At 42.4% G+C, this 26,563-nt stretch overlaps 6 protein-coding genes across 9 annotated transcripts in view; all 6 read left to right on the top strand.

Moving 5' to 3' along the window:
* Positions 1 to 26,563, top strand: part of LOC124057033 (nuclear factor 7, ovary-like) — a 546,992-nt gene that overhangs the window by 378,686 nt on the left and 141,743 nt on the right. The gene's annotated exons all lie outside the window — the stretch shown is intronic.
* LOC124057043 (odorant receptor 131-2-like) lies at positions 1,472 to 3,062 on the top strand. The gene is made up of 2 exons (XM_046385124.1): positions 1,472 to 1,683; positions 2,089 to 3,062. Exons 1-2 carry the CDS (start codon positions 1,528 to 1,530, stop codon positions 2,860 to 2,862), a joined length of 930 nt encoding a protein of 309 aa, XP_046241080.1. The 5' UTR covers positions 1,472 to 1,527; the 3' UTR covers positions 2,863 to 3,062.
* On the top strand, positions 5,753 to 7,179 carry LOC124057048 (odorant receptor 131-2-like). The gene is made up of 2 exons (XM_046385132.1): positions 5,753 to 6,319; positions 6,406 to 7,179. Exons 1-2 carry the CDS (start codon positions 6,167 to 6,169, stop codon positions 7,156 to 7,158), a joined length of 906 nt encoding a protein of 301 aa, XP_046241088.1. The 5' UTR covers positions 5,753 to 6,166; the 3' UTR covers positions 7,159 to 7,179.
* On the top strand, positions 9,652 to 11,209 carry LOC124057055 (odorant receptor 131-2-like). The gene is made up of 2 exons (XM_046385144.1): positions 9,652 to 9,876; positions 10,442 to 11,209. Exons 1-2 carry the CDS (start codon positions 9,721 to 9,723, stop codon positions 11,207 to 11,209), a joined length of 924 nt encoding a protein of 307 aa, XP_046241100.1. The 5' UTR covers positions 9,652 to 9,720.
* On the top strand, positions 14,162 to 15,738 carry LOC124057144 (odorant receptor 131-2-like). Its single transcript, XM_046385280.1, has 2 exons — positions 14,162 to 14,335; positions 14,923 to 15,738. The coding sequence occupies exons 1-2, from the start codon at positions 14,219 to 14,221 to the stop codon at positions 15,736 to 15,738; spliced, it is 933 nt and encodes a 310-aa protein (XP_046241236.1). The 5' UTR covers positions 14,162 to 14,218.
* Positions 20,991 to 25,390, top strand: LOC124057036 (odorant receptor 131-2-like). Of its 4 annotated transcripts, none has more exons than XM_046385114.1 (6): positions 20,991 to 21,082; positions 21,316 to 21,350; positions 22,078 to 22,300; positions 22,923 to 23,061; positions 23,475 to 23,900; positions 24,699 to 25,390. In XM_046385114.1, exons 3-6 carry the CDS (start codon positions 22,098 to 22,100, stop codon positions 24,945 to 24,947), a joined length of 1,017 nt encoding a protein of 338 aa, XP_046241070.1. In that variant the 5' UTR covers positions 20,991 to 21,082; positions 21,316 to 21,350; positions 22,078 to 22,097; the 3' UTR covers positions 24,948 to 25,390. The 4 variants fall into 4 exon arrangements, with proteins under 4 accessions (XP_046241070.1, XP_046241069.1, XP_046241071.1 ...); XM_046385113.1 differs by having other exon boundaries at positions 20,997 to 21,082; positions 22,089 to 22,300; XM_046385115.1 differs by lacking the exons at positions 20,991 to 21,082; positions 21,316 to 21,350 and adding an exon at positions 21,714 to 21,765.

The following is a 26,563-nucleotide window of genomic DNA, read 5'->3' as shown; positions in this document are numbered from 1 at the left end:
TTAGCCTTGGCCTCAAGCTCCACTGTAACAAATCCAGGAGTAAATACATAGATAGATAGATAGACAGATACTTTATTGATCCCGAGGGAAATTCAAGAGTAGTTATCTTTGACCAGGACATGTCCTTTAACTCACACATAACACATTTCAAAGACTGCATTCTTTCACCTCTGCAATATTGCAAAAATTAAGCACATTCTGAGTCAGAAAGATGCGGAAAAATTATTCCATGCATTTATTACTTCCAGACTGGATTACTGTAACTCCCTTTTATCAGGTTGCCCCAATAAGCCTCTAAAGACTCCAGCTAATCCAGAACGCTGCTGCACGATTACTCACAAGAACCAGCATTAGAGATCATATTTCTCCTGTACTGGCTTGTCAGCATTGGCTGCCTGTAAAATCCAGGATAGAGTTTAGAGTTCTCCTCACACATAAATTTTGTACAGATCTTCGGATTAAAAGCACACGTATAAATAGCAGTAAAAAATTAAAAATGCACACTTAAGAAAAATATAAAAATATAAAATACAAAGTAAAGTAACATAAATAAAGTGCACTTAGTGCCTTGTCTACAGTGTCTATGGAATGCTGTGTGTGTTGTTTTCTTACATTCTTTATCAGAATGCAGGAAATACACACACACACACTAAACCCATGAATGATCCCAGGACATTTCTAAATCCATCTATAAATTCAGTGATTCACAGACAGAATAACTCACTCTGTGCATCTTTGGTGAGTACGCCGTCTTTCTGTTTTCTTTGTATGCACAGACAGTATATTGGATTGTGGCCATTTTTATTACACTTTTACAATGTGTGTATATCTCATTTTGTACAGTGGAGTTTTACATTTTATTCAACTCGACTATCAAATAATATCCATGAAGACAATAATGCTAACCTTGGTATTTGAACCTTTGGTCCTTTCATTTATGAGGCTCTCACACTCCTGTACTTTTCACTGACTGCTCTGTATTTGCTCATCCTGATCATCTTTAACGAGCAACACAATTCAGGCACCAGATGGTAAACAACAAGTGTTTTAAGAATACTGAAAGTGGATAAAAATTCAAGTCAGGATCTCACACTATCTCTTCATCCTGTTCATAAGATTTTCACTTTCATGTAAATGATTGCTTGCTTGTTGGGAAAGTGTGACTGTCTCATTCTAAAATAAGCTAAAAGTCTAAACCATAAACTGAATATGTGACTCTTGGTTTTAAATTAAAGCATGTTGTTAACTTCATGTTTATTTATGTTGGATAATATAATGTGATCCATTTAATAATGAATGTTTTTCCTACAAAACCGTAACAACAATTTTATTGGTTGTAGGTTTACTGTCATCTCACTCCTGTAATTGTTAAACAACATATTCCTCCAATAGTGGGAGAGATTAAACAAAGTTTTTTGATACAATGAAGAGCACAATGAATTACTCTAAATTAATTTTAAATTTGGACTATGAATCTTTTTGGCTGTCCTCTGTGCCAGAGGCTTGCAGGATCCTCAGATCAGCTCAATGAACTCCTCATCTCATGGCTTTAACATGTCGACTGGCCTGAGAAGTCGAGACTCTTACAGCACAGCTGTGGCCAAAAATGTGATCGTTCTGACTCTTGGCCTTATCATCAACTATATCAACGGTGCCCTGATTCACACCATCCGAAAACACCAGGTCAGGCTTTATTATTGTTTAACTGTCACAGTCACAGCAGCGACTGCTAACCTCCTGCTGGCTACTGAGGAAGAAAGATATCAAAGTCTTCTTAATGTCATCGTGTTCCTCTGCAGTGACTGACAGGAATAATCTGTAAATAAAACACCCTGATTTGTTCTGACAAGATTTATAGAAAAAGTTTGCCAACTGAGAAGGACATTGCAGACATGTAAAGTAAATCTTTCCATGTGTCCTTTCTGAATTTGTGGAACTGTATAGTGATTTGTCCCTGCAGTCTGCTGCCTTGTCAGCACACTTATCAATCATCAGTCAGTCAGTCAGTCAGATAGAGGACAGAGGACAGAAAAATGGGTGGATGAGATGCTTAACTGACCGATTCCCTTCGTTTCTTCTCCTCTGCAGATATTTTATATGAAACCCCATTATGTCCTCTTCATCCACCTGGTGGTGAACGATATGATCCAGCTGGCCACAACAATAAGTCTGTTTGTCTCAATTTATATATTCTACAAAATTAATGTCTCCCTTTGTTGCCTCATCATTACCGTTGCCGTCTTCACCACCCTCAACACTCCGCTGAATCTGGCTGTGATGGCGGCGGAGTGCTACATCGCTGTCTGCTTACCACTGCAGCACGCCAAGCTGTGTACCATCAAAAGAACGCACATTCTGATTGGTTTGATTTGGGCCGTGAGTGCACTCTCAGCCCTGCCAGATGTGTTCATTACTCTGGCAACTGAGCCTGTACAGTTCTTTTATTCCACCATCTTCTGTGAAAAAGATAACCTGTTCCAACATCCTTTGCACTCAAAAAAGAGGAACGTTTGCTACATCATTTATCTCGTTGCTGTTTGGCTCACTCTCTTCTACTCTTACTTCAAGATCTTCTTAGCTGCTAAAAAAGCTAAAGCTGTTAAATCAGGTAATGGAGACACAAAGAAGGCCAGGAATACAATCCTGCTGCATGGCTTCCAGCTGATGTTAAGTATGTTAACTTATGTAGCCCATTTCTTTATAAAGGCTCTGGTTTACTTCTTTCCCACACATTATTTACAAATAGTATTTGTTTGCTACATCCTCATCCAGATATTTCCCAGGTTTGTCAGTCCTATTGTGTACGGCCTACGAGACAAGACGTTGAGACAGTATTTGAAAAAGCATCTGCTGTGCCAGTGAGAGCGAGTGTCAAACCATGCACTGCAGGTAGCAGATTCAGCAGCTGCATGTGGCTCACATCACACCTCCTCCACAGGTGGAGGTTCTCAGTTTTCAGGCTGTTGTATTAGAGCTCAAATGCCTGGGCTCTTACAACTCAGATTCCAAAAAGGTTTGGATGCTGTGTGAAATTTCAATAAAGACAACAAATAAACTGTTTACCAACAGCAGCTTTATGCAGCGGCGGCTCACGAGGAAACCAACCAAATCTCAGCCACACAGTTTCATACCCAATCATGACACAAAGTTGCCAAATCGCCTGATTTTCACACCCATATTCATGTACCAATTTCCTCCCGGGATCACAATTCTCCTGCATTTCTCCTGGTTTTCACAATTTCCCCTTACAATTCAAAGTAAAAGTAAAAGTATTTCACAGAAAAACACTCTTACAGTCAAAACTGACCATTTTGTGGACAATGCTGCAAGCTCATTAAGGACAACAACAGACTCTGTTGCCCCTCTAAAAAAGAAACACATAAAGCAAGAGAGACTTGCGTCATGGTATAATAATGCAGTTCGCAAATTAAAGCAAAATGTGCATAAACGTGAAAGGAAATGGTGTTCCTCCAAACTCACTGAATCTCACTCAATCTGACAAGACAGCCTTAGATCGTATAGGAAGGCCCTATGGACTGCCAGAGCTGAATATTACTCAGAATTAATTGAGGATAACAAGCATATCCCCAGGTTTCTGTTCAGCACCATAGCATTGTTATGCAGATGACACACAACTGTACTTGTTAATGAAACCAGATGAAACAAATCAGCTAGTCAAACTCCGGGAATGTCTTAAAGACATAAAAACCTGGACGGCTTGCAATTTTTTACTTTTGAATTCAGGCAAAACTGAAGTTATTGTTCTGGGGCCTAAACACCTTCAAAACAAATTATCCAATGATATAGCAATGCTAGATAGCTTAGCCTTGGCCTCAAGCTCCACTGTAACAAATCCAGGAGTAAATACATAGATAGATAGATAGACAGATACTTTATTGATCCCGAGGGAAATTCAAGAGTAGTTATCTTTGACCAGGACATGTCCTTTAACTCACACATAACACACATTTCAAAGACTGCATTCTTTCACCTCCGCAATATTGCAAAAATTAAGCACATTCTGAGTCAGAAAGATGCGGAAAAATTATTCCATGCATTTATTACTTCCAGACTGGATTACTGTAACTCCCTTTTATCAGGTTGCCCCAATAAGCCTCTAAAGACTCCAGCTAATCCAGAACGCTGCTGCACGATTACTCACAAGAACCAGCATTAGAGATCATATTTCTCCTGTACTGGCTTGTCAGCATTGGCTGCCTGTAAAATCCAGCATAGAGTTTAGAGTTCTCCTCACACATAAATTTTGTACAGATCTTCGGATTAAAAGCACACGTATAAATAGCAGGAGAAAATTTAAAAATGCACACTTAAGAAAAATATAAAATACAAAGTAAAGTAACATAAATAAAGTGCATTTAGTGCCTTGTCTACAGTGTCTATGGAATGCTGTGTGTGTTGTTTTCTTACATTCTTTATCAGAATGCAGGAAATACACACACACACACACACACACACACACACACACACACATACACATACACACACACTAAACCCATGAATGATCCCAGGACATTTCTAAATCCATCTATAAATTCAGTGATTCACAGACAGAATAACTCACTCTGTGCATCTTTGGTGAGTACGCCGTCTTTCTGTTTTCTTTGTATACACAGACAGTATATTGGATTGTGGCCATTTTGTATTACACTTTTACAATGTGTGTATATCTCATTTTGTACAGTGGAGTTTTACATTTTATTCAACTCGACTATCAAATAATATCCATGAAGACAATAATGCTAACCTTGGTATTTGAACCTTTGGTCCTTTCATTTATGAGGCTCTCACACTCCTGTACTTTTCACTGACTGCTCTGTATTTGCTCATCCTGATCATCTTTAACGAGCAACACAATTCAGGAACCAGGTGGTAAACAACAAGTGTTTTAAGAATACTGAAAGTGGATAAAAATTCAAGTCAGGATCTCACACTATCTCTTCATCCTGTTCATAAGATTTTTAATTTCATGTAAATGATTGCTTGCTTGTTGGGAAAGTGTGACTGTCTCATTCTAAAATAAGCTAAAAGTCTAAACCATAAACTGAATATGTGACTCTTGGTTTTAAAGGAAAGCATGTTGTTAACTTCATGTTTATTTATGTTGGATAATATAATGTGATCCATTTAATAATGAATGTTTTTCCTACAAAACCATAACAACAATTTTATTGGTTGTAGGTTTACCGTCATCTCACTCCTGTAATTGTTAAACAACATATTCCTCCAATAGTGGGAGGGATTAAATAATGTTTCTGATACAATGAAGAGCACAATGAATTACTCTAAATTAATTTTAAATTTGGACTATGAATCTTTTTGGCTGTCCTCTGTGCCAGAGGCTTGCAGGATCCTCAGATCAGCTCAATGAACTCCTCATCTCATGGCTTTAACATGTCGACTGGCCTGAGAAGTCGAGACTCTTACAGCACAGTAACTGATTTTGCACAGCGGATTTTAAGATTTTATTCAACCCTAATATAAAATAATATCCATGAAGACAATAAAGATATGAACTTTGGTATCTGAACCTTAATCTTTACACAGTCACACCTGTGTTTCCCTGCTGTTAGAGGTCAAACATGTCAGTCAGGACCTTAACCGTGGCTTTGTTCCATTCAGATGTCCCAGCAAGTCATAAAAGGAGGCCAGCAGGGACAAAAGCAAGACCCTGAAACTGGAGCAACTAAAAGGAATTCAGCCATTCTTCACTGTATTATTTACATCTGGGATTTTCTTATTGTGACATGTTAAGGCTTCTTGGAGCTTTTACCCGTCAGGATGTCAGGATTTTCAGTGTACTGATGAAAAGTACCAGCTTTGACCTTTTTTTTTTCTTTCTCACTTAGTTTATTTGACTTTTGTTTTTCATTCAAGGCAGCAAGTGGAATCTGCATGTCGGGGATAAGAGAAGAATTCTAAATACTAAGCTCTGTAGCAGATTAACTTCAGTCAGAGATCAACAGCACAACTAAAACAAGTGAAACTCTTGTTGCTGAACATCCAGTGAAAGTGTGCAAACACTGTTTATGGGCTGCTTTAGTCCACATCTTATAAGACATGCTGCTTTCAAGTAACTGACTAATGATTCGACTTTTCTGTGCTGTGTTCACTCGTCTCTGATGTAACAGGTTTGAAGGATCCTGTCATGAACTTTTCACATGCTGGCAGGAATGTCACAGCACTGGTCTATCGGGACTCGTTCACGACAGCCGTAATCAAGAATGTGATCACGGTGGTTTTCTGCTTCTGCATCAACTACATCAACAGCACCCTGGTACACATATTCAACAAACATCAGGTGTGACACTTGTTCCCGAAGTCCATTGTGGCACTGTTTCTGTTCTTTGACTCTTATTTCCTGATTAGTTCTGTCCCTCCCCACAGGTTTTCAATATGAACCCTCGATACATTCTGTACATCCATCTGGTCATCAATGATATTATCCAACTGACCATGTTCAGCCTTCTCCAGGTGCTGAGTTACATTGTGTTCACTCTCAACGTCTCCTTATGTATAGTTATGCTCATGACTGCTATATTTGCAACTCTAAACAATCCACTAACACTAGCTGTTATGGCAGTGGAGTGTTACATTGCCATATGCTTCCCTCTCCGCCACAGCCAGATCTGCACAGTCAAGAAAACATACATAGTGATCGGTCTGATATGGGTGATCAGCACGCTTTCAGTCCTACCACATTTATTTATCACTTTGGCAACAGAATCTCTTGCATTCTTTCATTCTAGGACTTTCTGTCTTCGGGAAAATGTTTTCAGAAAACCCTATCTCTCAGAGATGAGGAACACATACAACACAGTGTTTCTGGTCATCGTTTGGATCACTCTTTTCTATACGTACTTTCGGATTCTTTTTACTGCACAAGCGGCTGCTGCAGATGCCAAGAAAGCGAGGAACACCGTCCTGCTTCATGGCTTCCAGCTGCTGTTGTGTATGCTCACCTTCGTTTATCATCTGTTGCTAGAAGGTCTGACATACTTGTTCCCTGAAGAGGTACTGGCCATTCGCTTCACTGTCGCAGTATTTGTTCATATTCTGCCTCGACTTGTCAGTCCGGTTGTTTATGGGCTCCGAGACAAGACATTCAGGCAGTACCTGAATAAATACAGACTTCTATAATTATAGACAATGAATATCAAATTTTCCCGAAAGTGAAGCCAAAATATCTTGATCGCCCCCTGGTGGCTGGCTGCAGTACAGGTCAGAAAACCCTCCCCCTCCTGTGTAAGCAGATGGGACATGGGCCAAGAACAAGAAGGTGGCACTCGTATCCGGGATATTTTTGCTTCACCTTTGTACAGTTGGAGGAAGTGGAGACATGTCAGCCATCTTTATATGTCAATGAATAACACGATGATTGTGCCTTTCCAAACACACATACACAAATATTGTTATGGGGGATGGATTCTTTTTCTGTAAATACATCCATAAATCAGTGATAATAAAATATATGATTAAAATCTTCATTATGTGTTGTTTTTTTCTGTCCACTCCAATAGAGGGAAAATTGAGGGAAAACTACCTGATAGTAAAAATGTCAAAGAACTGCCTCGAGGGACCTTTTTCCAGGAACAAAAAAATATTTTATGAATATTTTTTTTGAAGGGTTAACTCACACAAAAGAATAAAGTGATGCTTTAAGACACACTACATATATATTTAATATAATTTTAGCAAAACCGCTGATAACAAACAAGGCGGCAGTCCAGAGTGGTACAAGACTCAGAATTTAAGCCTGAATCTCCTCCCCACAGAAATTACAGACACACACATTTTCTATGCTCATCCATGTCTAAGCATGCTTACATTGGCTTACATTAACTCAATTCTCTCTCCATATTTCATAATGTTAAGCACATTTAACTCCCTCATCCCCTTCCTACCTTCTGCCAAAGGTCAATGATCGATTGTGTGGTCATGTCGTCACACCTAGGGCCGACTCCCACCTGCGGAAGAATTTCTCATGCATCCTGGAGGAGGTTGGAAACATGGAACCCAAGTGGGCCATGCTCATGGTCTCAGTGGTAGAGATGGCCAGCAAGAGCTGTGGACAAAGTGTCACTGGTGCCTGTCATGGTGGCAACCTGAGAAGCCACAGTGTGAAGACTCTGTGGAAGACCTCCTGGCAGAGGTCACTGAGGTAGTCCAGGAGATCAGGGACGCAAGCACACAGAGACACTGGAACTGTCCAGGGAAGTCTACGTGTAGGGAAATCTCATGTTCATTCATGTGCAAATGATCCCTGCTTGAATTTCCTGCTATCACTTCTGTGCTGACTAAATTGGTGTGTAACATGAACCCTGACAGGTGTGCTTTGTTTTGAGCAAATGAGACAGATGGGAATCCAGCTGCTGGAATGCCTGATCCACATTCACATGTACACCAGTGGTGTAACCAAGTGGTTGGCACTGAAATCAACCAACCTCAGCAAAGTAATGAATTTCACCCAAAACACAATGTTTTAAAATAACCAAGGTTATAACCAGAGAATACTTCTGGGAGATAATGTGCCAATCTGGACTGCACTGAACAAGATATTCTGTTAGTTAATTTGGAGGACCTGTTAGACCAAACCTGTGTTTGAACGCATAACACACCGTATTCTGACAGGCTGAAAAATGGGCAAAGAGGTGGAGCTGAGTTGAGATGGTTACTGAAAGTGGCCCAAGGCAGCCAGGACTAACAAGACAGCATAACGGCTGCTCTGCCCACCATGTAGTCTATTGGGCCAACATAATCCCACGTCTTCAGTCAGTGTATATAATATCCTTACATCAACATCAACACATCACACACTTATGTGACATCCTGTCGGGTAGGTAGAGTCTATTCATGCTTACTGCTCTTAATGCATTGGACTGATGCCTGTGGACTGCAAATTACTGTGTTATTGTGTTTACTATCATATGTCACACTATGTAATATATTGTACACATCATGCATTTCCTCTGTGATTTAGATTCATTATCAACAGATGCTACTGAATTGCTGCCGCTGGAGTGTAAGAAGGGTATTTTCTGCTGTACTTTCTGTTGGAATATACTGGACAATTGGCCAGTTGGCTTTCTAAAGTGGTTCAGCTAAGAGGATTTTGCTTAATCCTAGAACACTAACGTCGGGTGATTTTCACCCACACAATTTTGAAGTGATCGAATTTTACAACCAAATGAAGGGATGTGTTGATACTTTCGACCAAATGTGTGCTCAGTACAGCTGTGAAAGAAAAACCAAGAGGTGGCCACTGTGTGTCCTATATGGCATGATGAACGCTGGTGTGATAAACTGTATTTTATCCGAGATATTATATCGGGTAAAATATACCCAACGTTAGTGATGGTGTTACAAATTTTAACGTTAGTGTTCTAGGGTTAATTGCTACTTTAGACAAAGCCAACGTTGATTCCAGCTGCACTGTCTGCTCTGACATCGATGACAGGGTGTCAGATTAAACACTTTGGGACGTAGTCAGAATGAATTTCCACAAAGGAAACTGCAAGTTGTGCTTTGAAGAAACATCAGATATAGAAGGCAATAGTTTATTTCACTGCACATTTGTTATTGTCGAAGTTTAAATCTTTCATAGTCAAAGACTGCTTTTAAATTTGACTCTTTGGGTGGCACGCTGTAATATAAAAAAAAATATCATATGCTTCTTTCAGAGAGGATTTGGTGACTTTAAATATGAATTTTTCATTTGTAAATGGTACTCCAAATCTAACTGGAAGTCAGCGGGACACGTTCGCCACAGCTGTGACCAAGAATGTGATCGTCACAGCCCTCTGCATCTCCATTAACTACATCAACGGTACTCATGTCCACGCCTTCAGAAAGCACCAGGTCTGGAATGTGTGTTTACAGTCGTGTGTGTGCAAGTAGGAGATGGGAGGCAGGCCTTCCAATAGATAATCTGTGGTGGAAGAACTACTGACATCTCAGATAAAGCTGTATAAAATGGAAACAAGTACCTCAAACTTGTGCTTAAATACAGTAGTTGTATAAATGTATATAATCTGGTCCCTGATGTTTATATGTTCTCTATTTACGATGAAAATACGTGTTTAAATGTGCGATTTCTTACTTATAACACAGCATAAGCTCTAACAGATTTCACAGATGTTGTTACTGACAGAACAACACATGAACTTCCTAGCTGTATGAAAAGTATGGTAGCTTTCATTTATTTTGGGAAAATTTGGTATAATGATTAGCAAGTAATCCAAATATTTTGAAGCGATTAATTTGTGTTGACTTGCTGTGAGTTAATTGTGACTGAATGAATGTTCTGCCTTGTTGTCCTGTAAAGTTTTTGCAGCTTGTTGGAGGAAGCAGCAAAGGTTTTAATTACCTAAGTCATCTGTGCACCTAACACTGCTCTGTCGATACTGATTTTATCCTCCTTCAGATCTTCAACTCGAACCCTCGTTACATTCTGTTCATCCACCTGGTGATAAATGACATGATGCAGCTGATCCTGTCAACTCTTCTCCACATCATCAGCTACACCCTTTACACCATCAGTGTGTCCTTCTGCCTCATCCTGCTGATCATCGCCATCGTCACCACCCTCAACACCCCGCTGAATCTGGCCAGCATGGCGGTCGAGTGCTACATCGCCATCTGCATCCCCCTCCATCACAGCCAGATCTGTACCGTAAAGAAGACCTACATCCTGATTGGTGTGATCTGGCTGGTGAGCTTGCTCTCTATCCTCCCGGACCTCTTCATCCTATTGGCCACAGAGCCGCTGCATTTTTTTCACTCCAAACTCTTTTGTGCCAGAGATTACGTGTTCAGAAGTGCTTACAGCCTGAAGAAGAGGGATTTTTCACACATTGTTTGTCTTGCCCTGGTCTGGATCACACTCTTCTACACTTACTTCAGGATTCTGTTCACCGCCAAGGAGGCCACCGTGGACATTAAGAAAGCCAGAAACACAATCCTTCTCCACGGTTTCCAGGTCCTATTATGTATGCTTAATTACGTGAGACCCATGTTTGAACAAGGTCTGCTCTACCTGATGCCCGGAGAGTTCCTGGCCATACGCTTTGCCTCCTACGTCATTGTCCAGATTCTGCCACGGTTTATCAGTCCAGTTGTGTACGGACTGCGAGACCAGACCTTCAGGAGGTACGTGAGAAGGTACCTGCTTTGTAAAGTGAACATAAAGTGAAGAGAAGCTGTCACCATGTCAAACAGGAGGCCGACTATGAAACTACACTGAGACTTTCTCAGTTTGAAACCACTCACATGATGTGACATGCGCAGACCAAAAAACATGTCTGCAGCTGCACGTGTTGTTGCCTCAAAATTATGATGGTTTTTTGTTTTTAGTTTTTGTTTATGTTGCAGTAGTGACAGTATGTAAAATATGACGGTACAAGTTATTCTAATTGATTCCAATAAACACTAGAGCTCAAATTTTAAAGAAATATTTTCTAATTTTTCAGGTTTCTTCTAAACTATTACATCACACCAACAGGGACTTTAATGACGTCTCATTGTAAACACTCAGACAGCTTTGCAGCTCTAACAGCTTCCACTCTTCTGTGAAGGCTTTCCACAACATGTTGGAGTGTTTCTGTGGGAATTTGTGCCCATTCATGCAGTAGAGCATTTGTGAGGTCACACACTGATGTTGGACCAAAAGGCCTGGCTCACAATCTCCGTTCCAGTTCATCCCAAAGGTGTTGGATGGGGTTGAGGTCAGGGCTCTGTGTGGGCCAGTCAAGTTCTTCCACACCAAACTCATCCAACCATGTCTTTATGGAGCTTTGCTTTGTGCACTGGGGCACAGTCATGCTGGAATAGAAAAGGGCCTTCAACAAACTGTTGCCACAAAGTTGGAAGCATAGCATTGTCCAACATGTCTTGGTATGCTGAAGCATTAAGATTTCCCTTCACTGGAAGTCAGGGGCCGAGAACAAACCCTGAGGAACAAGCCCATACCTCACCTGAACTCAGTAACAAAAATGTATTTGTGTGCAAATACTTTTGCACATATAATGTATATAATAAAATAAGTGACTGCATAAATATTCACTCCTTTTAAAGTTACTGATCTAAGCCAGCAAAGGTCCAGTCAATTGGTGCTCTTACTCTCACAGTTAGTGAAATGGGGACCACCTGAGCTCTGAGGGATCAGGATCCTGGTGCCATCGTGTGTTTTCAATCTGTAATATTATGAGTGAGTCAGCACAAAACCTGGGGCAGCAATTTTGAGTAATGAAGACCAATCAAAACAGCCTGGAGAAAGTATGTACCAGTCAAAATAATACTCAGAACAATATTCAAGACAGTCGTACTAGTGACGAGGTTTGTTCACTGCTTCAGTGTGGAAGAACGAACGCAGTGGACCTCACAGTCCAGGCAGCTGCTGCTTATCGCACAAACCACAATACACAGTGTGTGAACAGTTCAGCCATTCTGTAAGACACACACACACACACACACACACACACACACACACACACACACACACACACACACACACACAACTTTGTTGAGTAAGTGCATCATCCTTAATATTCCCAACAAAGTTCAAACCCAGAATAAATCTATATTTTTATTCAAGATATATGCATTTCACTTCCTGTCACTATAACTCATAAGTATAACAAGCCAACATGACTAAACGTGACAATCAAAAAATCCTCAAAATTCCTGAACACATCTGGGAAAACTGTGACAGGACACATTAGATCGCAGTGATGTCGCGGGAGGCTGCACTACTACCTTTGAAAAACAAAGCTATGACCTCACTGTCAGCCACGTGATCTCCAAGAACTGCCATCATCATCATCATCATCATTTTCCTCTGATAAGCACCGAGGAGGACGATGAAGAAAAACCCAGTCTCAGAGTGTTCATAAAGTCAAGCCGCCCGCCTCCTGTGTGTCTGACCTGGACTCAGGTAGGTGGAGGAACAGGGTGGAGGTGGTGCTGAGGCAGCTCCTCACTTTAACTCTTTGTCAGGTGGAGTTACAATCTGTGGGCAGATTTTTACATTTTAAACCCAACTGTTTAAAAATATTTCAACTTTTAAATCTGAAACACTGAAACTGCTCGTCATGTACACGTAAAGTTTTGCCTCATTTGAGCAAAGTCGTTGGCAGTCTGTGTTTATCACCTGTGATTGTTTGTATTGTTCAGGTTACCAAAGTCAGAAGGGTTTTTGAATGTTATTATGTCAGAAGTCTTAATTAAAAGTATAAAATGCATAACTGCAGTCTTACACAGCATTTTAGGGTAAAAGTATGTGGCTTTCTGTAAAACAAGAAAGATCACAAGAAGAGATATTTCATCTGATTTTAATTTCTCAATGTGTGCAGTTTTAATACGCTGAATTAATTTTTTGTCTGCAGGTAAACAGATTTCTTCTCCCTCTCAGTCTCTCAGGTTTAAGTGAAGCATGAGCTCGTTTGTGGCTGCAGGAGGCAACACGACCTTTCAGGTGAAGAAACGGTCCTGTTGCTGCCACACGTTGTGAAATCAATCTGAGCATCAGCGAGCGACTCTTTCTCATCTGCTTGTAAAAGTACAAGTAAACTGAGTATTTTTAATGTTTGATGTGAAAATTCTTGATCACTACAGCCTGAATGAACCACATGCACATCAGCTTTTTTTTCTTCTCAAGACTAAAACAAAAAGTTCAATTTGTCATCGGGAGTAATTACATTTTTAAAATCTTAATTATTTATATTTAGTTATTTTTTACACTACATGGAAATCATCGTTAGTCTGTTGTTGCCAAACTTTACAGCATGTACATGTTCTGTCTTTGTGAAAGTCTGTCTTAACTGAGCTACAGATTAACACATTAATGTCCACAGTGGAATTTTATTATTTCCTTTGCCGCAGCTTATGTGCTTTTTGTTGTTTTGAGTTTTTTTGCTTTGTGTTTCCACCTCTAACATAAAAACATTCTGCAGGGCTTTTCCTGAACACGTTAAATAAAATCATGGCAGTCTTGACTTGCTGTCCACCCCTGACTGCAGTCAGCTCATATTCACTGACTTGCCTCTTGGGGGAGAAAATATAAACATGTTACCTGATGCATTTTTACATGCCCTGTCAAGAGCAAACTTCAGACGAGCTGTGAGCTGACAGCACACACTGATGGATTAGATGATGGTTTTCTGCATTTCTGTCTCTTTGGCTCCCTCTGGTGGCGGATCAGCTCATGCTCGTCAGAGACACCTACACCACAGCTTTTGTGAAGAACCTGATCGTGGTTCTGGTCTGGCTCATTCTCAGTTACATCAACAGCACCTTGGTCGCCACCTTTTTTAGACACCAGGTAATGACATATTTCAGAATATTGTATATGACATTATTGGATTATATTTCATAGCCGACACATTAATGTGTTTGTCACTTTGATGTTGAAGCTGGTAAAGGTCATGTAGGTAGATCATGTAGTTTATGTGCAGGGTGGGTGGGTGGGTTGTGAATTTATTTACAATATTCTGCAACAGTAAGAACAAAGTTTGCCTGTGGACTGTAGTAGAAAATGGAAATACTCTAAACACTAAAGTACAATTAACTCAAAACTGTACTTTTTTACTTTATCACTTACTTTCCACCACTGCCCAGCTCAGCGTGTTCATACAAAGCTCCTGAGCTGGAAAAAGTGGTTTATATTTTCTGTCTTTTCAAATTTTAGATTAATTGTTAAATAAAATAATTGTCAGTTGGGGTGCTGCTTATGTTTGTATCATCAAACATTTTGTTAATTTTGCTGCAGAAAATCGTCAGGATTCTTCATTTTTTTGTGATCCTGCCTTGTTTCTTTTCCTTCCAGCATTCAGTTGGCTATTGGCTCAGTTCTCCGTCTTAAACCATGTTCTAACTGGATCAACACGTCCCTCCTTTGTCTCCTTCCAGATGTTCTATGAAGACCCTCGTTACATCCTCTTCATCCACATGGTGATCAACGATGGCATCCAGCTGACCGTCACAATCACACTTTTTGTTCTCAGCTACATCCTGTACAAGATCAACGTCTCTGTCTGCTGCTTCTTCATCCTGGTGGCAGTCTTCACCACCAGGAACACACCAGTCAACTTAGCGAGCATGGCCATAGAGCGCTACATTGCCATCTGTGAGCCTTTACGCCACTCCCAGATCTGCACCGTGAGAAGGACTTACATCGTCATTGGGCTGATTTGGTTTATATGCGTGGCTCCGGACATCACAGATCTGTTTGTGACGCTGGCGACGGAGTCCCTGAGCTTCTTCCATGAGTCGGTGTTCTGTTTGCGTCAGAATGTGTTCAAAGATCCGATTCTGGCAGACAAGAGACAAGCCTTTGACATCATTTACTTCTCTTGTGTGTTTCTGACTCTGGTGTTCACCTATCTGAAGATCCTGTTTGCGGCCCGGGCCCTGTCCACAGAGAAGAGGTCCGCCCAGAGAGCCAGGAACACCATCCTGCTCCACGGGGCCCAGCTCGCCATGTGCATGCTCTCCTACATCTCCCCCAGCGTGGAGATCATCCTGCATCTAATCTTCCCCGGGAGAATCCTGGAAATCAGGTATGCGAACTACCTGATCGTCTACATCCTGCCCCGCTTCCTGAGCCCGATAATCTACGGCGCCAGGGACAAAAAGTTCAGGAAGTACCTCAAGATGTACCTTCTGAGCTACAGGTGCAGGGTCAAACTGCAGACAGTGACCCCCACGGACAAACAGGCCACATAACACATTACATAGCGCGAGGACTTGAATGAATGAATGATTGACAAAACCTTTTGACTTTTATCGTTACTGTAGATTATTGTGAAGAAAAACATAATTATTACATTTATAGATTAACTATAAGGTGTATTTTACATGTGCTTCAGTAAAGGATATGGAAACTATTAGTGTCCTGTCAGCCTCAACTGAGGAAACAGAGAAAATCGTCTGGTTTAAATTAAATTATAACACTGGAATAAAAGGTGATCGAGAACCAACGGATCTATGACTAACTGAGACCAGTGTCCAAATTTCCTTACTACTTTAGGTATGAGTCCACACGCCTCCATTGATTGTTCTATCATACGAGGTTTATTCTCTGCAATAAAAAATGTGTGTCCATTAATCCTCCCAACATTCAACACCTGTGTCTCAGTGTTCAAAAACCGTTTCTCATTCCAGGGTCACACAACACCTGACAGCCTCAGATTTCCCATTACATATATACCCTTTTATGGCCTGAATGACCACAGCGCCCCCTATGGTACCCACAACAAATACAGATTCACCCTGCTTCCCCAGAACATTGCATTTGGCTCCTACACACTAGCCGTGAGGCTCAAACAGTCCAGGTGGCAGAGCTGGTTTTCCTTTTAATAGAAGAAGGTGGTTAGGTGTAAGTGACCCCAAGTCATTTGGATCTGAAAGCTTGGTGATTGGTCGTTCATTCACAATGGCCTCCACTTCGCAGAACACCGTATGAAGCCCATCATCATCCAATGTCTGCTGACGTTGGACAGAACTGAGAACCTTCTCCCCAGGCGAATCATCCACTCCCATACACTGCTATGATGCGAACCTGCCAACCTGCTGGTGGATTAAAACTCCAACGGATCCCAACCTGCAACAGAACTCCTTGAACCCTATCCTGGTTCAATACAGCCAAAGCCTCCTTCAGCTCTCTTTCTGCTCCAACAAAGTTGGTACCATTATCCGACCACAGGTGTGCCACTTGTGCTCTCCTGCTGGCAAAGCACCGCAAAGCATTAATGCATGCGTCTGTGTCCATTGAGCTTGCTACCTCAAGATGGATGGCCCTGCTCGCCATACAGGTAAATATAACTCCATAACGCTTACAGGTTGATCTTCCTTTCTTCACCTCGATTGATTCAAAATAATCTACTCCGGTGTTGGTAAACGGTGGTAGATCGGGAAGGATTCTCACCTTTGGAAGATCTGCCATCTTTTGTTCCACTGCTCTTCTATTGTAGCGTCTGCAAAACCCACATTCAGCTACAACCTTCCTAACAGCTGAATTGCCGTTGGTGATCCAAAACTTCTTCCTCACCAAGGATAATGTGTGAGCTCGTCCCCCATGGCCCAGATTGTGATGAACATGTTTGAGAATGAGCATAGCAATATGCTGGTCTTTGGAGAGAATGAGTGGATGCTTGGCTTCCTCTTTGTGCCTGGCAGTAGCGAATGAAAGCAATCTCCGCTTTCAACAGGTCATCCAGTGTCAAAATACGACTCCTGGGAGCCATCATCGACTGGATTGTCCTTTGAATCAACATGTCTCCACTGTTAAGGTTCAGAATTTTCCCTGATGGTGGAAATTCTGTTGGCCACAAAGGTATGAAAGCGCTTGTTCTCGTTGTTAAGATACTTCAACACTGAAGTGCTGACAGTCCAAAATACCGATTCCTCCAATGGCAATTTTAACGCTGCCCTCAACATCAAGTCCACCCTGACAGCAAGGACAGCCGCTGTCAACTTAAGTTGGGGAATGGTAACAGCCTTAAGTGGAGCTACTCCAGCTTTGCCAAGCAGGAAGGAGACATGGATGCGATTTTGTGGATTTAACATCCAAAGGTATGTTACGGTTCCATAGCCACTCTCGCTGGCATTGGCAAAGTGATGTAGCCGGACATATCTGAGTTTTCACCAAAGTCTACTGGTTTAATGCACCTGCTCACATTGAATGCTACCAGCAGATTCAGATCCTCCAGCCACCTTTTCCACTGATACGTAATGCGATGTAGGAAAGAGTCATCCCAACCACAACTTCTCCTACAGAGCTCTTGTTGCATCATTTTAGCAGACAAAGTGACTGATGCCAGGAACCCAAAGGGATCACACACTGAGCGGTTAATAGACAACATCCCACGTCTGGTGAACGGCTGTTGCTTTACTTCCAACCTGAACCTGAAAGAGTCTGTCTCCACACACCACTGTAAGCCCAGAGCTCTTTCCATAGGAAGCTCATCTTGGGTCAGATCCAGCTCCCTTAGGTCTTTGGCCCTTCGATCCTCCATGATGGTCTGCAAAAGAATTCGACTGTTGCTGCTCCACTTCTCCAAGGTAAAGCCTGTGTACTCCTGGTGCAAGCGCTTGTCATTAAGGAACCTCTTCTTCAGAATCAGAATCAGTTTTGTCTTTATTGCCATGTAAGTGAAGAGGTTTCACATTACTAGGAATTTCCCTTGGTGATTGGTGCACATAGAACGTAATACATAGAACGTAAGAATGAGTACATATAATAACAGAATAAAATAAAATAGAATAAGGTAAAACAAAATGAAATAAGATAAGTAAAATAAACATGGTTCTGGGGGTAGGACAAAAGTGAGGTAGTACAGAGTGGAAGTAGTGCAAGTAGGTGAGGTAAACAGTGCATCATTTGTTTTGCCACTGCAAAATTATTGGGTAGACAGACCTCCAGGATCCAAAAAGGCATACATTTTTATGATGCGGTTTCCTTTGGTATATTTCACCTGTATAGGAAGTATGGATAGTGCACAACAACAACCTCATGCTGAATATCAGCAAGACCAAGGAGGTCATTGTGGATTACATGAGGTCCTGGAAGACCAGATCTGGACTCAGTTTACGCTGCCCAAGTCTAGAAAAAGGCCAGAGGCATTGGTGCAGATCCCACCGACCCAGGCAACGAACTGTACCGCTTCCATTAGGAAAGCAGTACAGGAACATTAAAACAAGCACAAACAGACTCAGGGACAGCTTCTTCCCCAGAGCTGGAGCCCCCCTGCACTGAAAACACTCACATCCCATCCCCCTACAGGACTTCACACATGCATCCTTCGAAATCGCAGCACGAGCAACAAGTGCAGCTCTCTGCCTCAGCTTTAACTCGTGCAGAGGATGTGATACTGAACCTGTCATTGGGATTTATGTCATCCTCACATTTTCATGATCACTTACACAACCTTCACTGCAAGAGACCCACACTTTTACCTCTTTGACACACTCATCATTAAACAGCATCTTTGCTTTAAACCACGTGTCGGGTTTAAAGCAAATATTCAACAAATATTCATGCTAGCATTTCACTTCTTCACACACATCAACCAATTTCCCAGGAGCGTTTTGAGCCTGTGTTTTTCACCCTTTAACATGTAACTCTGGATCGTTTTTCTTATTGTGGCTGCTTTGGTTAGCTTTGCCTTTCTAGCATTATGCAGCCTGTCCAACTTCTCGGCAAGCGCTTTAGCAGTGAGTTTAATCACTCGTTTTGAAGTTCGAGTTCTCATCCCGCTAGTCACACTGCCCGGTTTACACCTCAGTTCCGGTAACGTCCGACATGGCGACCAGTCAGCCAGTCCGCAAATAGTTCATAATTTAATCAGTCAACGCAAAGTCTGTGTTCTGTTCAAGTCGGTAACCAATGCACTGGATTTACGCGTGCACACGATTTAACGCGCGTTACATTACAGTGTAGCGCTGCACATACCTTACGCGCTGGGCGCCGGGCGGTGATCAGCTGATCCGATGCTTGCTAGCCGCTTTAGCCTTCGCACCGTCGCCCCTGTGCATAACAGCCACGAAACTGCATCATCCTCCCGGTAGCAGAGACCAAACACCTGGCAGCCGATCTCCTCCTGCGACGCGTCCGGTCCGTGCCAAACGTGCCAAACGTTTCCAAAAAAACAAAACAAAAAAAAAACATCCAACGTTGCTTTGGTTTTTGAATAATGTTATAGGAGCTTAGTCTATTACAAGCTAAACCCCGAAGCGACCTATCTGACGCGCTCAGTTGTCCAAATTTCCTGACTAGTTTAGGAATGAGTCCACACGCCTCCATTGATTGTTCTCCGTGTAACAAAAAATGTGTGTCCATTCATCCTCATTCAACACCTGTGTCTCAGCGGTCAAAAACCATTCGCCCTTCCGGGGTCACATAACACCTGAGGGCCCCAGATTTCTCATTACATTTATACACTTTTATGGCCTGAATGACCACAGCGCCCCCTATGGTACCCACAACAAATACAGATTCACCCTGCCTCCCCATAACATTGCATTTGAGAAGTCATAGATAAGTCATAGGATCCTGCTCACCCTCTGCCTTAAGCAAGCAGGACAAACTACAGTGGTTGCCAGAGTTTGTCCTATCTGGGCTACTGTAGAAGCATGGCGGACTCTGTGGAAGAGGATCAGCCAAAGAAACTGTAACTCCCACTCTCGGGAACATCCAAAATGAATGGGGGCTTATGGAGTCATATAAGAAAGACGAACTGGCAGTAGTGTTTTTTTTTTCAATTCTGATATATAACTGATGCTATATTTGCAAGAACTAAAATAAAGTTTGGGCATTTTTGTCTACAAGTAGGTGTGAATAATTATTTTAGCCACTTAGCTTAGAGGACCATCGTGCGAGTGCCCGATGGGTGAATTGCAGCCAGTTTTCGGTATGCTGGGATTGTAGGCCTGCTGTGGATCCGCTCTCTGTGGATACACAGCAGGTCTTAGTCTGAGGTGATTATACACTGGTAAAACACGTAATTCTGCATATTATATGCCATGTCTGCCCTCTGAATCCCACATACTGGAACTTTATTAAATGATCACAATTATAATGTCCTGTCCTGTCACTTACTACAGTCCAAATCACCTGAAGTGACACACTCTGCTCCATCACTGGCTAAAAATCTACTGGCCACAACTTTTATTGTTTGTGACTGTGGGTCAATCTGTCCTGGGGTGGTTTGTTTTGTCCAGCCATCAAAGTGGTTTCTACATAAATCAGAATTGTCAGAACTGTCACAAAAGGAAAATTAAAGCTCCTGAATGCTCCTAAACACCGAAGTCCGTCCTTCAAACTTTGCTTGATGTTCGTATCGATTAACACGTCACGGAACTGATTGTCCTCTTTACTGCCTAAGGGATCTAAAGTTACAAGATGCTCATGACTGGGATTCAAAACATAACCTGTGACATCATGATCCTTACCTTATCCCTATGACAACCTGATCAATACACACACACACACACACACACACTCAGAGGAACCCAAACAAATCCTTAAATAGGAGACGACAGGCTGCTGGAGGAGGTCGCCGCCTGCCAGGTGAGAACAGGTTCTGTCGCTCTGGAGGTCGGCTGTATTTGTGTTTATCTGTGTTTTCAGAGCTTTGGGAAGCAGCTCATGCTGAAAAGTAAAGGTTACCATGCTTTGATCTTTCTGACTACCATGGACATTTAAGTGTAGAATATATGAATCTGAAGCCCTGACAGTGAAGTGGGATAATTATTTTAATGTGATGCTTTTCTGGTCTAATGCATTTCGGTTTTTGATCACAGACTACAGAGTGAACATTTATGAGCTGCTGGATGTGGTGAGTCTTTGTAGAAGATTACTAAGTATTAATATACATTTATACTGACTTATAATGTTACTAATACTACGCACATTACATAATAGTATAAGACACTACTATGTTAATCTGTCTTACCCTTTAGATTTTGTTCTACATTTAAAAATAGTTCATGAAACACATTATTTTTCTCATATTGTGACATTTGTTGGGATAAAAACTTTACAAAGCTGTAACAGCATGTGTGATCCAGCATGTGCACCCTCTGTGTGTGTGGCATGTAACACGCATGTCAGCTTCAGTCTGAGCAACACGCACACTACAACATCCTTAACCACCACGTGTGTTTTCTTTGACCTTCCTGCAGATTTTCATGTTAAAACACAGCGAGCCATGAACTCCTGACAAGCCGTGAATGGGATATCTGTGGGTGCATGTGTGTACACGTGAACACGTCTGTGTATTCATTAAATTAAAATAACTGTGCCTTACATGTAGAATTTCTCTATGACCAAAAAACGTGCGCTTCTGATGCATTTTACTCATTTGTGTTCACTTTTCTTTCTTGTTACATCCATACTTTGCATGTTCTTTGCAGTTACAGAAAAATCAGCCCATGCAGTCCAGTCAGATGTGCGCACCTTGCTGTTCATCATCCAATCCTTATTAACCGCCACCATAAATCAAACCATGTGAACACGAATGTACTTATCTGTATTTGTCAGTGAAACGTCAGATGTCACGTCAGTTTTCTTTCAGACTGTGAGGATGCTGGTGATGCTCAACTCCACTTCCTCCAGCCCTCTGGACCTGCTGACGAGTAACAGCAGTTCTGCACTAACAGGGGGCGCTGTGACCCTGCCGAAGGACAGCTTCGCTAATGCTCTCACCAAGAACATAGTGGCCATGCTGGTGTGGCTGACCCTCAGCATCATCAACGGCAGCATGGTGCACACCTTCCTGCAGCACAGGTACACACAGTGAGACGCACAGCATGCTTATGACTGATGCTTCACTCTGCGTCTGAGTAAATCAGGTGAATGTATGCATTTATTGATTACTCTGAATGTGTATTTTATTCAAACAACCTGTGGGTGGGAAAAGATTTTACGTTTCTGTGACAAGTGAGCTGATCTCATCATGCAATTAATCCCCTCTCTTCCACCTTCCCCAGTGTGAGGATTATCCTCATGATCTTGTGAGATACCAAACAATGAATCCATTAATAAAGACAACATGCAGATTAATCAGTAATTAGATTACAACTCTAGGTGTCCTTCCTGTCTTCTTAATTATAAATCAGGTTCACACTGCAAGACTATCTGGTCCTCAAAAAGTACTGTGTGAGTACTGAGGCTGGTCAGCTGGTCCAGTACCTGTAGAAACTTCTAAAATGAAGCAAGCTTTGATTGATTTTAATCTCTGCTGATGAACTTCGAGCACAGTGAATGTTGTCTTTGAACTGACGTCTCATATTTTTGTTCTTTTTTGTCCTTTTTGTCCGTTTGCTGTATAAACTTGTAAATAAAGGTGAAAAATACTGGTAGAGCACTCACACGGTCCCTCTCAGCTCTTGTTTATCTCTGACCTCAGTGTCTTCTACGAGAACCCGCGGTACATCATGTTCATCTACATGGTGATCAACGACGCTCTGCAGCTCAGCCTCGTCACCGCTCTCTACGTGGTCAGCTACATCTTCCGGAAGATCCACGCCTCGGTCTGCTGCTGTCTGGTAAGTCTGTTCGCTTCTGCTGGACGCCTTTACAGGTCAGGTGTGAAGAGGTCATCAGTGTTTTGAAAACGCTCATTGACTGCTGTTATGGACACAAGGCATGAAATTTCAGGGTCCCGAGTCTCACAAAGTTTACAATATGGAAGGACAAGAAAGAAAGAAGTAGGAATCAAGAAATGGTCACATATCTTATCCCACATGTGTTGGACAGCACCTGATAGATTTCCTCCTGCTTTGAATCCAGGTTACAACTAGGGAGTCACTAATTCATCCCAACAGTAACAAGCAGTGTGTTTATCGGATTAAAAAGTGCTCCGTACAAGAGTACATCTTTTTAAAATGTGCAGAATGCAGCTACAGCAACGATCTTCATCTTCCCTTAACCTCAACCACCCCCACCGTGTCTCCCTCAGATCATGACGGCGGTCCTCACCACCCGCTCCACCCCTCTCATCCTGGCAGGCATGGCGGTGGAGCGTTACATCTCCATCTGCTTCCCCTTGCACTACAGCCAGATGTGCACCGTCCCTCGCACCGTCCTCCTCATCTGCGTCATCCTCATCCTCACCGCCACCCCGCCCATCTCGGATCTCCTCATCACTATTGTCAACGAGCCGGCAAGTTTATTCCACACCCCTATTTTCTGTGACCACCCACTCCTCTTCCGCCAGCGGTCCATCTACTACAAGAACTGCGTGTTTGATGGGGTGTACCTATCCTTCGTGGCCCTGACGCTGATCTACACCTACTGCAAGATCATGCTGACAGCCCGAGCTGCCTCGGCGGGCCTGGCCTCCGTGAAGAGGGCGAGGAACACGGTGCTGCTGCACGGGCTGCAGGTGGGTGTTTCAGCAGGAAATGTGCCGCCCAGTATTGGTGTACATGTACATGGTGACTCCTCTCTAAATTAAAAGTACTCATTAGGCAGAACGAAGTGTATTATTGGAGTAATTATGCATTCATGTGTTCACGACTTTCATGCTGAAACTGGTCAAGATGTTTTAACTACTTTATACCGTTTATCTTCTGGGGTAGCGTGTGTATTTCCACCCAAAAATAAATAAAGTTTTGATTTAATCTATAATATTACATCATCATTTATTTGTCGCTTATATTTTGTGTTAGTAAAATAAATCTGCAAAGTAACTAAAGTTGTGGAGTAAGAAGTACAGTGTTTGCCTCTGAACTGCGTTGAAGAAGATGCATTAAGCAGTACAAAATGTACAAAAGTACCTCAAAACTGTACTTAAGTACAAGCATACGTACTTACTTAATTGCGTTCCACTACAGTCTGTAAATAGTTCAATTCTCATATGAGTTTCAGATGAACAACTGGAGATTCCTTTTTTTGTGGCATTTTAACTTTTCAAATGATAAATGTTAATAATATTTCTTTCTAAATAACTGATTTAATCATTTTAGATTGCACAGCTGTTCTTCAGTTTACACAAACATTGGCCTTCTAATCAAACTGCATGTGGTTAAGAATGTGTGGACTGATAGCTCAGTCATACGCTGATTCTACTAAATTATTGGAATAAAAGGAGTCAGTTAGCTGGAAGGCATGTGAGACCAGTTTACAGTTTGTCATAAACGCATTTCCACCTTCATGGCTGTTTCCTGTCCTTTACTCGCAGCTGCTGCTGTGCATGCTCGCCTTCGTGGTTCCTTCCCTCCAGGCTGCTCTCATCTCGCTCTTCCCCCGCTTCAGCCTGGAGATCCGCTACATCTTCTTCCTGGTTGTCTACATCATCCCTCGTTTCATGAGTCCTGTGATCTATGGTTTTCGGGATGAGCAGTTCAGGAGGTACTGGACCCGGTATCTCGCCTGTCGGAGACAGAGTATCATCAGAGTCAGACCGGCGCTACTGAAAGTGAACCTGTAGCTGAAACGAATCCAACTGATTGGCTGTCAGTCAGTGTGTTTCACGCTCATGAATTCATGGTGACAAGTGGAGATTTTTTTTCACAATAAAACTGTTTACCAAGAGTAAACTTAAATAATCTCAAAAATATAAAAAGAGCAACAGATGGATAGGAAGGATGACAGGATGTCAGACATTGTCAAATGTGTTTATGAAACACTGTAAGCAAAGCATGGTGGGAGCTGTGATGTTTCCTGGCTCCAGTCTGGAGTTTAATACCAGCACTGTGGTCATGGTGCAGAGTATTTAAAGGCAGCAGCCATCTTTTAGATTCTTTCCTCATCCCGGCAAACTGAAGACAGTGCAGCAGTAGTGCAGCAGTATTTGCCAGTGATGGTTAAACAACAGAGGCTCAACCTCTCAGAGCCTTCAGGTGTGTCTTCAAGAAATCGCTGAATATAAAAATTGCTTTATAAGGGAAACAATGTTCTATCTTCTTAAGGGGATATGTTATTAATTAATAAAGGTGGCAACGCTCAAAAATGTTGATTCACTGACTGTTTTCACTTGTTTCAACTCCTGTGTGCTTTGTAAATCATTTCTATTCACGGAAACTGAGATTTTCTTCATACTGATGAAGTTTAATGTTCGTGATTCTTGACAACAGTGAGTTCAGCTGCTTGCGTTGGGGACATCTAGTCTCATCTCATCTTCATCCGCTTATCCGGGTCGCAGGGACACCAGTCTCAACAGGGAAGTCCAGACTGTCCTCTCCCTGGCTACTTCCACCAGCTCGTCTAGGGGAGTACAGAGGAGTTTCTGTGCAAGGCGCGAGACTCCCTCCACCATGTCCTTGGCCGCTTTCATTCACAATCTTGTTCTTTCGGTCACAACCCACAGCTCGTGACCAGGTGAGGGTTGGAACGTAGACTGACATGAAAATCGAGAGCTTCGTCTTTGAGCTCAGTTCTGTCTTCACAACAGAGTGATACAGCATCTGCATCACAGCACACACTGCCCTGATCCACCTGTCAACATTGCTCCATTTCTCCCTCACTTGTGATCAAGACCTCGACATACTTAAACTCCTCCACTTGGGGCAGGAACTCTGCACTAAGCTGTGCTGCAAACTGCCCCAGTACGAGCTGGAGGTCACTGTTCGACGATGCCAAAAGGACAACATCATCTGCAAGAAGCAGAGATGGAATCCCAAGGTCACCAAACCTGACACCCTCCACTGCTTGGCTGCACCGAGAACTTCTGTCCATAAAGATTATGAACAGAACCGGTGACAAAGGGCAACCCTGGTGGAGCCCAACCCAAGTTTGACTAATCACATTAAACACAACCAAGCTCTGACTCCGACGATAAGGATTGGATGGCTGCACTACAAAACACACGTGGACTGGTTGGGTAGTTCAAGAAGACCACGATGAAGAGAAAAACAAGAACAAGTGTACCCTGCCTGGAGGGCCACACCCTGGAGCCAGGCCTTGGGAAGGGGCCGGTCGGCGAGCACCTGGTGGCGGGGCCTTCACCCACGGGGCCCAGCTGGGTACAGCCGGGCACAGCTCGAAGCAGGGGCATGGGTGTGTCTTCCAGTGGGCCCACAACCTACAGGAGTAGTCAGATGGGTC

Source organism: Scatophagus argus, chromosome 3, assembly GCF_020382885.2.
Source record: "Scatophagus argus isolate fScaArg1 chromosome 3, fScaArg1.pri, whole genome shotgun sequence".
NCBI lineage: Eukaryota > Metazoa > Chordata > Actinopteri > Scatophagidae > Scatophagus > Scatophagus argus.
Note: the sequence above shows the minus strand (reverse complement) of the source record. Positions and strands in the feature narration are given on the sequence as shown.

Excerpts from the sequence above, each read along its gene's own strand:
- LOC124057048 (XM_046385132.1), top strand. The coding sequence starts at position 6,167 with ATGAACTTTTCACATGCTGGCAGGAATGTCACAGCACTGGTCTATCGG. Across the intron at positions 6,320-6,405 it reads ACATATTCAACAAACATCAG|GTTTTCAATATGAACCCTCG; the intron begins GTGTGACACTTG and ends CCCTCCCCACAG.
- LOC124057043 (XM_046385124.1), top strand. The coding sequence starts at position 1,528 with ATGAACTCCTCATCTCATGGCTTTAACATGTCGACTGGCCTGAGAAGT. Across the intron at positions 1,684-2,088 it reads ACACCATCCGAAAACACCAG|ATATTTTATATGAAACCCCA; the intron begins GTCAGGCTTTAT and ends TCTCCTCTGCAG.
- LOC124057036 (XM_046385114.1), top strand. The coding sequence starts at position 22,098 with ATGCTGGTGATGCTCAACTCCACTTCCTCCAGCCCTCTGGACCTGCTG. Across the intron at positions 22,301-22,922 it reads CACACCTTCCTGCAGCACAG|TGTCTTCTACGAGAACCCGC; the intron begins GTACACACAGTG and ends CTCTGACCTCAG. Across the intron at positions 23,901-24,698 it reads TGCTGCTGCACGGGCTGCAG|CTGCTGCTGTGCATGCTCGC; the intron begins GTGGGTGTTTCA and ends CTTTACTCGCAG.
- LOC124057055 (XM_046385144.1), top strand. The coding sequence starts at position 9,721 with ATGAATTTTTCATTTGTAAATGGTACTCCAAATCTAACTGGAAGTCAG. Across the intron at positions 9,877-10,441 it reads ACGCCTTCAGAAAGCACCAG|ATCTTCAACTCGAACCCTCG; the intron begins GTCTGGAATGTG and ends ATCCTCCTTCAG.
- LOC124057144 (XM_046385280.1), top strand. The coding sequence starts at position 14,219 with ATGCTCGTCAGAGACACCTACACCACAGCTTTTGTGAAGAACCTGATC. Across the intron at positions 14,336-14,922 it reads CCACCTTTTTTAGACACCAG|ATGTTCTATGAAGACCCTCG; the intron begins GTAATGACATAT and ends GTCTCCTTCCAG.